The sequence below is a fragment of the Rattus norvegicus genome, chromosome 1 (assembly GCF_036323735.1).
Source record: "Rattus norvegicus strain BN/NHsdMcwi chromosome 1, GRCr8, whole genome shotgun sequence".
Classification (NCBI taxonomy): Eukaryota; Metazoa; Chordata; class Mammalia; order Rodentia; family Muridae; genus Rattus; species Rattus norvegicus.
This window is the reverse complement of record NC_086019.1, coordinates 34,465,081-34,477,126: the sequence shown is the minus strand read 5'-3', so window position 1 is coordinate 34,477,126 and position 12,046 is coordinate 34,465,081. Positions and strand designations below refer to the sequence as shown.

General features: G+C 45.4%; 1 protein-coding gene across 1 annotated transcript in view; it reads right to left on the bottom strand.

Annotated features, from left to right (window-relative positions):
- The window catches only part of Ice1 (interactor of little elongation complex ELL subunit 1), a 39,508-nt gene extending 31,220 nt beyond the window's left edge, over nucleotides 1-8,288 (bottom strand). The window contains exons 1-3 of the mRNA NM_001427643.1: nucleotides 7,987-8,288; nucleotides 1,844-1,902; nucleotides 1,342-1,376 (exon numbers count right to left, since the gene is read on the bottom strand). Of these exons, the coding sequence (NP_001414572.1) occupies nucleotides 1,342-1,376; nucleotides 1,844-1,902; nucleotides 7,987-8,067 (175 nt within the window). The 5' untranslated portion in view covers nucleotides 8,068-8,288. The remainder of the gene's footprint in view (nucleotides 1-1,341; nucleotides 1,377-1,843; nucleotides 1,903-7,986) is intronic.
- Nucleotides 8,289-12,046: the final 3,758 nt, after the last annotated feature.

The following is a 12,046-nucleotide window of genomic DNA, read 5'->3' as shown; positions in this document are numbered from 1 at the left end:
CCTGCAGACAATCTGGACCAAACTATTACTCAAGGTCAAGAAGTACACATTCATTCATTCTCCTCACTCCACTGTGGCCACAGGGGATGTGCTCAGGTTCCTCAGAAGAGGTAGGGCAAGGGGTCAAGTGACATTAAGCCTAGGACACTGGCACCCAGAGGTCGGAGAGCTTCACTTCTGAGCTGTAACAAATATATATACTTGGGGCTAATGCCAAAGTGGCTTAAAATTAGTATCTGTAGCTGACACCAAATACCCCATCACAGAACAGACCTCTGTATCTCAAACAACCGCAGGCTGTATCCATTTAAAGGGCTTGTTGGGGTTGGTGATATGGCTCAGTGGTTAAGAATACGCAGAGTTTGTAGTTCAGATCCCAGCACCTATAGGAGGTGCTCAGAGCCACCTCAAACTCCAGTTCCAGAGGCTCCAATGCCCTCTCTGCCCAGCATGAGTACTATACTCATGTGCACAAGCCCACAGAGAGACACAAAATAAATCTTTAAGAAAAATAATCAATTTGTTTATTTTTATTTAAATTTTGATAGGGAAATATTAGAAAATTAGACCACTTACTCTGTCATGGAATTACAAATGTAATCACCCAAAAATTTATGCCATTTCTCTCAAAGTGCTGTAGAGACCAATGCTCTAAGTACTGTGACCTCACAATACTGCAGGGACCATGAACTCGACCTCTGCAAGAGCAACATTTGCTCCAGCACTGAAAAGAGTCCAATCTCTACAGGTCCACACATGTTGATTGTTTGGAAAGAAATGTTATTATGTTCTTTTGAGAGAGATTTAAACCAAGACAGCTGTTACAAAAAGATGAGGCAGAACCAGCTTTTTCTTGAAGATATCTACCCTTGCTTAGCAACATGGTGAGTCTAAGCCGAGAATTGTATTTCAAATACAAAATTGCATTACTTATATAATCTGTGGATATACACATTAATAAGAACAAGATCAATTTCCTAACCACATCGGCATCTCACTTAAACATAGCAATCAGCAAGCATTACTGCAGCTACCACAAAGCACTTAATGTCACACCATACACACAAGGAACATTCACTCACTAAAAAGCTAAGGACCCTGAGAAAATGAGAGCAAGCAACAAGAACAGAGTCTGCAAGGCCCCGTCAGTTCAGGATCCCCACCACACACCCATCGCTACCACCCTAAAATCCTGCTGTTGGCTGTGTCTGTGAGAGGGCTCCCATTAATCCCGTAGACACCGCCTTTTGGAAGGTGAATTGTAGAGGGCCTCCTTATCGTTTTGAGTTATCACACGTAAGTCAGTGCCAACATCCAAAAAGAAAAGCAAGCAAAGGATATCATCACATTTCTTCTGATATTCTGTCAGCAGGTTACTGTAAAAGAGAAAAGAGCAGTTAGGCCCCGATGGCACTGGCAAGCAACCTCAAAGAGGTATGGATCAAATCATTCCAGGTGGCCCCTCCCCTTTGGTCCCCAGAAACAAAAGCATGCTGGGCTGGCATCACCTTGATTCCTTAATGCACTACACAGGAGCTTTTGATCTAAAACATGAAACTATCAAGGGATATTAAAATAATTAAATCTCACAATGCAGCATGAAATGGTGAAGAAATTTGACACCCAACAGACAGAACAATTTTGGAGAAAAAACGGCTTTTAAAATAAATACAATTTGGCAAACATAATTTTATAATAACGGCCTGTGAACCACTAAAGCAAAGACCTCAGGGTTTCTACCCTAGCCAGCACCATTGGGTCCGCGGTGGACTCCAAACCACCACCCACTTCAGCCAGCTGTGGAGAGATGGGCAGAGGTCTTCCAACACACAGATATACTTACTCTGTATTAATAATTTTTTGTTTCAAGGCAATTAATGCTTCAACATATTCATTTAAGTTCTGAAAGAAAAAAGCTACAGTCAGCTGTTTGGCTTCCATGGATTCATTACCTGTGACTGTTCTAGATTTATAATTAAAAAAGCTGGTTTATGGAGCCTTGTCAACAGAAACGGGCAAACCTCCCCATGCACTGTGTGACTCCTCTGGAGCCCAGAGCCCGTCTCCCTTGGTGAGAACTGCTGCTCTGCCACGCTGAGGTCTGAGGGCGCAATAAGTCACTGACTGCCTACTATTTAGCAAAAACATAAAGGCTGCCAGAAAAATATAGCAAAACAACACAAATTAAGATAATGTGACAGAGATCAAATATTATAACGGTTTCACAATTAAGTTTAAAGGTAATTTGTGAGATCTGTATTACACTGCAGGAACCAATCACAAGCTGGTTCCAAATCCTGTTAGGAAAAAGAAGGTTAAAGCATTCTTGTTACACTGTCCAGGCATTCCCAACAATCAAAATACAGATTTTTCTTTCCTTTAGCTGAGTTCTTTAAATGTTAATTTTCCAACCAGTAAAACCATCAAGAGTAACACTCATGTTTTAAATGCAGAACCTCACAGGACAAGTCTGCAGTCAGGGCTACGCCCACCTTTCCTATCTCAAACACAGCCTTTAGTCAATGCAGAGGATTCTGAGGAACAGTAACATTCCTACTGTGTCCATATTTGTGGCAGCTACCTGCACATTCCAGCTAAAACAGACAAAAGCCTGGGCTAGAATCAAAGGGAAAAGTGCTTGTCCTCTGTACTCTCCACACACCTTTCCTGGTTCTCTTCTGAAGGGAATGTGGTCCTGTTCAGTCTTTCCTAACATCGAGCAAAGGATTTCCTTGCTTGAGATGCTTCACTTCAGCTGTGACCTTGAATAGTGTTACAGGAGTTCCCATTAGCATTTATTTACTAATTTATTTGTGTGTGTACAAGTGTGCTGTGGTGTATGTGGAGGTCAGAGGTCAGCCTTGTGAAGTTTGTTCTCTCACCTTCACATGGGTTCACTGGATGGAGTCCAGATGGCAAGGTTTGTGTAGAAAGCACTGTTCCTGGCACAGCCCTCTCCGCAGCCCCACCCTACCCCTCCTCAGTGATTCGAGGTCTTCTCAGTCACTTCTGGGTATTCTTTCTTCTTCCTTAACAAGCTGCTGGTCTAACACTTGCTTGGTGCCGCAGCTGCATGGTAAATAGGTAGCAATTCTCTCCAATGCTACGCACATGCATGCTTGCCAAATAATCGCTCAAGGACAGGCATACAGCAACCAGGCATGGCTAAATACTGCTATAGCTGAGTATGTCTGAGTATGTGCTAAGGCTTTGTTTCCAGAAGCAAACTTAGCAAGTTCTTTATCAGATGAAAATGAGATTTATTCTACATCACCTGGCACTACTCTTTTTTTTTTTTTATATTTATGCCTGTAACTTCTAGGATTTATTCTTATGCACGCAGACTACCAAAACTTCATCAAAGAATGACGACAAATTGGCTCTTCAGCAGGATCAGCACATGCAGCTGAAACATCTAGGCCTTTCGTTACATATGACATACTTTCTACATGGACTACAATCGTGTAATGGTTCAGGATGACTCCTGAACACTGTCAAAACAGAGGAAAGCACACAAGCTTGACATATTCACAGTACCAACATTTTGCATTTCTGCATGGCACCAAACACTATGAATTTAGTTCCAATTCAACAGCCTCAATGTAATCAGAACACATAAAAGCTGAAGAAGCACCATCACAAGCAAGTCTGGCGCAGCAATTGCAAGAAGGCAAGTGCACCGGCAGGAGAAAGTTAACTTGGCTGAGGAATGTGAAATCCATCTTCATCGAATTAAAAGAATGTAATGTAGGGGTTGGGGATTTAGCTCAGTGGTAGAGCACTTGCCTAGCAAGCACAAGGCCCTGGGTTCGGTCCCCAGCTCAGGAAAAAAAAAAAAAAAAAAAGAATGCAATGTAGGATAGCAAAGATGTCCTTCTCACCTACTACTCCAAGCTCAAATAGTACTGCATCTCTATCCTTATGTGATTACCTCTAAGAGTTCTGATCAGATGTAAGAGACGCTTTCCACTCTGTGAGCTAAAGTGCTTCTCTGCCATCCAGAAGGAAGTCAGTCTTCCCAAGGTGTCTTACTGGATCACACACTTGAGGCATATGTTAAAGGGTCATAGCATTAGGAAGGTCGAGAACCACTATACTAGAGAGAAAACATACCCTTCCAAGTTACCTGTTTGAGCTCCTTCTGAACCACTCCCAAGGCCTGTGTGCATGTCAGTATCCTAGTATTACCAGTTAGACACTGCAGTGTTCCTAACTGAACAATTTTTTTTTTCTTGTCTTCCGAGCCAGGTTTATTTATGTTGTTTGGAACTGAACTTCCTGAATAGTGAGATCAGCAAATATGGGAGGTGGAGGGCCCTCTTGGTCCAGCTGACCCCCATTCCTGTGTGCAGGTAGGGGTCAACTGTCAACAGTTCTAGGAAAGGAAGGGGTCCTCTTGGTTAGGGTAGGGTTAGTGATCTCTGCAGGTATCTAACAACTACTCTCTCAGGCTTCATGTTTTAGCTCCTGGAGCTCCTTTACAAGTTGAGGATCCTTTAAATGAAGTACTTCTGACCAGTTTCCTGTTCTGGGGACTCTCGGCAGCTATTACATGCTGACCAACTCTAATGCAAAGTGCAGAGTCTCAAATGTTCCCCCAAAAGGAAAGTGACTTCCAACATCCAATCCCTTGGCTTAAATCTAAAACCGTGTAACTCAATGCTTGCCTAATTTACATAGCACCAACAGACTCACCCCCACTGGTTTTTGTGACTAGTGAGATTCTAGAACTTGTGGCTGCTGGGCTGCAGATCAGTAACAAATGACTACAACCCGAAGGTGAAGAGTGCTCTGTGAAACTAACAAAAGATACTTAAGATGCTGGCAAGCACAGCTGCCTTTAGATACATTTCTGACACAGCAGATAAAAAGGCAACGGTATCTTCCACATTAAAGAAAACAAGGGCCAGACCGACAGCAAGGTGTTCCGCAAGCAAAGACTATTCAGTTCAGAACTAGCTACCCTAAGACTCCAAGTCAGAATGAAGGTCCAGCACCAGGGCAGGGGCAACTGTGGGAAAGACTATTTGGAGAGCTGCAGGAATGAGAAGTATCAGTGGCTTCTTCTGATATTTCTCTCCTGAAAAGTTCAAGCTACAAACACTACTTGCTGTAGTGATGTCCAGCCATCTTTCTCCTCCTGACAGGCCAGCAACCCAATTCCTGTAGAAGTCTCCTTATCTTTTCCTACCCCTCCCCATTCCATGCTTTCTTCAAGGGACCAGACCCAGCTGCCAGATTCCCCTCAGAAGCTAGGAATTGTCAGAGCTCAAATAACTCAATATACTACCTAACCCCTCCCCCAGAAAAAGATTATTATGAACTCCAAGCCATAGAAACCTAAAACTGGCTTCCGTTACCTTGGAAGTATATTAGAACATTTCAAATACACTCCACAAACTTCTGAAAAATAGCTAAAATTCCCCAGTCTAATGTTTTAAAGTTTTAGCCCCAGATTTCCAACAACCTTTCTACCTCAGCTTCCTTTCCTTCTTCACCATACTTCATGTGGTTATTCAAAGGCTGAAATCTTGGTACCCTCCACACCCCAAACATGAGAACCATTCTAACACTTCACCCTACTCTGTTTCTCACTCTCAGGGCTTTTCCTACTGTCATTCTGTTCCCTAGAGCTTCTGATGAACTCCTCACTGTAATGCTTACTGGGTCACATTAGTGAGCTAATTTACCTTTAGTCAAACACCGCTCCCATTCGTCAGTTCATCTTGTGCCTTCCACCTGTGACTTTTGAGCTTTACTACACACTTAGCTTTGGTGATGACAAAAGCTTCCATCTCTCATCATACAGGAAATAAGCACAGAACCTCCTAGGATGTTCTATCATCTGCTAGGGACCCATCTTCCCAGGCTCGCTTTGCAAATGCTATCAGAACTCAATGCTATCTCTGAAACACTACTGCCTGAAAAGCCCTCTCAGAAGCTACCCTTCTCTTGGTGGGAGCACGGCCCTGGGACTCTTACTCTTGCTTTCACACCTCAGTGGCAAGTGTGAACAATGTTCCACAGTTACTTATGATCTTGCCTCTGACAGAACAAAGTTTACATACCAGGTGTATACAGAGCTAAAAGAACCTCTCCTCTACTCACTATTCACCAATGTGAGAGTATGGCTTGGAGGGAAGGGAAAAAAAAGATGCCCTTGGGAATCAAAAGCAGTAGCTTCTAGGCCATAGATTAGAATGCTTCCAACAGTGAAGGTGGTAAGAAATAGAGATGGCAGGGTCAAGAAACCCAGCAAACCAACCGGATCCAGGGTGTCAAAGAAGGGAGGCACTAAGATGGTCACCAGTTTCTGGCCTAAGCAACCTAAAGAACTCAATGGTACTGCTGATTCAACAGGACAGGGACTCGTGGTGGGCAGTGTGTGGATGAAGCTCTGCAGAGGGCTGAGAGGCATGGGTCACACAGCTGTTTGTACAAATATACCTGCAGTGACTCACCACCTCATCCGGGGAAGCTCAAGCTCATACAACCAGGGCTCTTCTGGCTATTTTGACATCTGCAAATACTAAAGTCTACCCTGCCTCACGGGCCTTCATCTTCTTCACAAGCACACCAGGAATTACTTCGGGCCTCAAGGCATCCACTAGGATGTCTGGCTCCAAAGAAAATAATCAAAAGAACTCATACTCCTACAACCTTGCTCAAATATGATTTTTCCGAAGACCACAAAATCCCAGCCTCTTCAGGCCTGGTTCTTACCCACTCAAGCCCCTCCTATTTTTTGCCTGTTTGTTACCAATATGTTACTTCTAATATAACTTTCCTCTTCTCTTTACATATACATTTACATATAAACCAGTAGGATAACAAAAAAAAATTTGAGTGAATAGGCTCAAAACACAAATATGGTCCATTAAAGATGCATGCCATTCAGAACCTTGGAAAGGAAGGGGAGGGTTATAAGATGTCTACACGATGTAGCCTCGCTACAACATGGCTTGGTTCTCCATCTTCTCCATACAAGAGTGCCATATTTCCCATTTCCTATTCCCCAAACGACTAGAATATATGAATCGTCGCAGAGACATTGCACTTTACAATAAAAATCAGGTTTCCACAGATAACTACCTGGTCTGCATCCCTTATCTCACCAACCACAAGGCTTCCTTCCACAGGCTTTGCTCATCCAACACCAAGAAACCGTCCCACCTGTTAAAAACCGATATCCGGAGCTGCTTTTCAACATTCCAACTCCCACTGCCTCAACACCTCACCCAGGACCCTCTTACATTTTCCATCTAAAAGCCTGTCGAGTAGTACTTGTGCACGTTCGTTCATCTTATCCGTGTCCAGTTGGCTTACCAGAAAGTGAACAGTACTTAGAACACCAGGCAGAAAGGGGACGAACTGAACAGGGGCAAGGGCGAGTTCCCTTATGCCACTGACAATAATTGAACGGGACTTTAAGACAGAAAGCTGTGAGAGTCTCCAGAACTGAGCACTGGGGACTACTTCCATTGCATCAGTAAAGCCCAGAACCTATCTGCAATGATTCATTGTTAAGAACAGGGCATGCCACTGTAACAAACTAACCAGACCTACATATCTTCATTGGGACATTTTAATCAGACAACTAACATACTACTTAACAAAAGCTACGCTTGATGGTATATTAATAGATACGTGTAAGCTGAAATGTATCTTCCGAATCTTGAAGTCTAGCAAACCGGGAACGCAACATAAAACCCTTGCCTTCAAGCAACAAATAATTAGGAGTGCGAGGAGGCCTTCATCCCAGAGAGGATGATTCCCTCCGCACTTAGACAGCGTCACCCACCAACCCAATTCGGCCCTGCAAACCCCTGAGTCCCGCAGGCGAGAAGGAGCCCAGAAGAGCACGCTCACTGTCCCCCGCCAGCATCGCAGCAGCTGAACCAATTCTGGGTCTGAGATTAAACAAAGCACCCGCACCCGCACCCGCCCCCAAAACAACGCAAACCGGTCGGCCATGGATCCTCGCACCTGCTGCAGGGAGGCGCAGCCTTGACACCGCGCGAGGTCGGCTGGCCCGGGCGCCGCCGGGTGCGTTTCGCCGGGCATCATGGTGCTGCGGCCCGGCCTGCAGGGCGCGCGCTCAGGGGCCCGCTGCCTCGGCCCTGCTCCGCCGCCCGGGCCACCGCCAGCCTGGCCGCTTCCCGCCGGGCGCGGGCAGGTCCATGCGTGCACTGAGGTCCCCGTCGAGCCGGCCTAAGGCTCGGACCAGCGAAGCAGCTCAGAGCACTGAGGAGCGGCGCAGCCCGGAGGGCCTAAAGCGACGACAGCACACGAGGTCCCCGCCCCACCCGGCCCCGCCCCCATCAGGGCTGTCCGCAGCCCCGCCTGATTAAAAAGCCAACACGCAGCGGGACCGCACAAAGAGCAAATCCCTAGGACACACCCTGGAAGAGCTGAACAAGAGCCAGGTCCTGCCCTCACTAACTGTCTGTGCGCCCCTGTCAGCTGCCTCATTACAGGCCCTGTGTAGACATCTAAATCCCTTTAGCCTCCAAGGGGCGGGGTTTTGTGACGTCATTGTCATGCCTACTGCCAAGGGAGGACCCGAGCCTGGGTCTGCAGAGTGCAAGTTGCAGAGCTGAACTGTTCTCCCAGTAGTCAAGTAGGGAGCGGAAGAAAAACTACAATTCCCGGAATGCCTCGCGGCATCGGGGGCGAACACCCTCCTAGGCCATCCTCCAGGGCTCCGTGCTCTACAGCTAATGTGTGGGGTGTGTCTGCACATAGCACACGGAATAACTTCTTCGAGCGGTTTCCCAACCACGGTCACATTTCTGCTGGAGAGGTGAAAAGGCAAGATCCACATTCAGCCTTAACAGCAACTAGAAATCAGGGCTTGATCTCTGGTGGACCTCCTAACATTGTATCCACTACTCTCAGAAATGTTCTTTGTTGCCATCAGTATCTGTCTACTAGGAAGTTTCTGGCGGTTCCTGGTCTTCTGTTACAAAGTCCCAATCTCTGAAATTTCAACAATACTGTTGCATTTATTAAGAGGGCATCCAGACCTGTCGGTCCTGTGGCGATGATGTCTCGTGATGGAAAGTACACCTCAGACGCCTCGCACACTGTTCCTTTCTTCAAGCTATCTTCTTTGAGGTTGAAAAGACCAAACAGATACTCCAAAACAGCTGAACGTCTTGTCATTGTTGTTCACACCCAAGCAAGACAGGCCCATAACCTGACACACAGTCTGTGTAGACGGCCCAGGTTTCCTCAGAGGCTGGCAACAGAATGTGTAAGACTACAAGCAGAACATTGGGTTGGGGTTGAGGGTCAGAGCCAATCCCTGGTAACTAAAAAGTTAGGCCTGGCTGCCTAACCTCAACAGGCCAACTAAAGGACACAATTTATAGTTAAAAACAGAAAAACATATATCCAAAGTGATCACATTAGAAAGAAAAAGATCCAGTAACTACCTCCACCCTCAGCTGTGACTTCAAGTCCATCTTGAGAGTCATGACACAGGTTTAGGTTTAAGTGAAGAGCAGGAGGCATGTATAAGTAATCATGGTGTCTGTGGCCCTTCCTATCATAAATCCATCATTGTGTTGGCTCTAGTTTCTGTTGAAAGGCAAACTTTGACAAGCTGCCAAAACTTTGAGGAAAGTCTTTGTCTAGATATAGGCTTCTGTTCTGGTTGGTCCTTGGTTTCAACCATTTCCTTCTTCCAACATGGAATTCCTGTGGATACAAGGATCAGTGGTCTCACAGTGGGGTTGGGGCCCAGGACACTAGACTATCTCTCTTTCTTTATCTAGAATCAATCTCTCTCTCTCTCTCTCTCTCTCTCTCTCTCTCTCTTTCTCTCTCTTTCTTTCTGGGACAGTTAGAGAAGGGGAAGTGAGTAGATGCAGGAGAGAACAGTGTGCCTTGTGAAGCAAACCATGTCATCCATTAGGGACCAGGGAAATTGATGTTGACCCTGACAACTGTCCAGTTCTTACTTCTGACCCATACAGATTTATCTTCACAGTAATTTTATTTCCCATCAGGGTGGGTTTATTTTTATGTATTTATTTTTAATGCAAATTGCCTTAGCAGAGAAGAAACCTCCACCCTCTCACTCTAGTATATTCTGGCAAAACTGCAACACTGCATTGCAGGGGCCTGCAAAGCTGTGTTCTGCCGCAGCACACTTCCGGCACTTGTCTCTTTTCTGAAACGCTCTGCCTGCTAACTTAACTGTGTGGAAGTCCCACTGTCCCACTTGGCCTTCCAGGCTCCCCATTTATTCCTGCAATCCTGAGTCAACACCATCTTCCTTTTTTTTTTTTTTTTTGCTTCTTAATTTCAACTAGTTTTTCTTATTTTTATTTGTTAGGGTTTTTTTTTTTTCCAAGACAGGGTTTCTCTGTAGACTTGGTTGTCCTGGAACTTGCTCTGTAGCTAGGCTGGCCTCGACCTGGAGAGAAGATCTGCCTGCTTCTGCCTCCCAAGTGCTGGGAATAAAATGTAGACCACTAGCTAACTAATTTTGCAAATACTACAATTTAAATTGTGTGGTGCCATTTTTTTTAAACCACAAGTGAGCTTTTGACATTCTTTGATGGCTCTATCTATCTCGGAAGACAGATAAATAAAACTTGCTATGGTTCTTTCCCTCCCAAACACATGCGGTAGCTTATTTCCTTTTGCGTGCTAATACGAGAATAGGAATTCACACCCACACCATTAGGTGAGCATTTAGAAGTAGAAACTCAGGCAGACAAGAAGGATTAGGTAAGGTCATCAGTGTGAAGCCCCATGATGGGGTGCAGTAGCTTCAGAAAAGCAGAGGGAGACTGGAGGAGACACACAGGGGCACTCCCTGTCCCTTGCCTTGCAATTCCCTGCCTTGGGGACTCCCCAGAGTTAAGACCACTGCCGGGTGTTCTCTTTCAGCCTTAGGCCACTGCATCAGGGAACCCTAATCAATCTCTTCTTAAAAATCACTCAGTCTGTGGCATTTTGCAACGAGAAACACCAAACAAACTTAGATTTGTTCCAGGTGTGGAGGGGATTGCTAACAGCAAGCACCCAACAACATAGGCATGTCTGAAGTAAGTGATAGATTAAGCAGGAAGAACTTTGGAGGAACAGGAACCTAGGATGTTCCAATGGATCTTCTGGAATGTTCTCGGGGCCTCAGAATATGAGAGTAAGGAACTACTCTCAGGTGAAAAGGAGGAGCCTACTGGGAATTGGGGAAAGGTCGTCCTCACCCTGGTTACAACATCACCCTGGTTACAACATCACAAGCAACTTGGCCAGGGGCTTGTAGAGGACTCAACTGCAAAGTGAGTCACTAGGAGGACGTTCTAGATTTGCTAGAGGAGATTTCAAAGCAAAGCATTTAAGCAGAACCACGACTCATACTGGACTCATACTGACTACTTTCAGTTGGATTTACGGAGAGATTCTCCAGCAAAAGTGGTGGAAAATAGCAAAGCTTCAACCTATTTACATCTCTGCAGAGTGGCAGGAAGAGATTAAGATTAAAGGCGAATTGAGGAAGCACGCGCAGAATAAGCACCCAAATCCAAAGGGAGTGGTCAGGCTACAGAGCTAGTCTGCTCTGTAGACACAGCATCCTGCTGGGATGAGTCCTTTTAGAGAATGCGGCCAGAGAACCCTTGGCTTTACTGCCCAAGGCACCTTGGATTTGTTTTCTTGCATTCAGCAGGCAAAACACCCCACAGAAAAAGCAATGAGTGTTCAGTTGTTGCTGTTTAGGTGAAGAGACTTAGAGAAATACCTAAGATTAGATATGGCCATCACTGTGGTGCCCCTGAGATGATCATTTGTGTCTTTGGAAGGGGTGAGAGGCAGACCAGAGGAAGCATCTGCTTTCCTGATCCTCAGTGCCACACTAACTGCCTTGAGACTCTACAAGAAGGCTGTCGCCTGGGTTTAGGCTTCCAGAACCATAAACGGAGTAAACTTCTGTTTAAATTTTACCCAGTTGTTGTGTTGCATTGGCAACACGAAACAGCCTAAGACCTATCTCAGCCTGCTCTTAGGAAGAAAAGACAGTACTTTAAAAAGA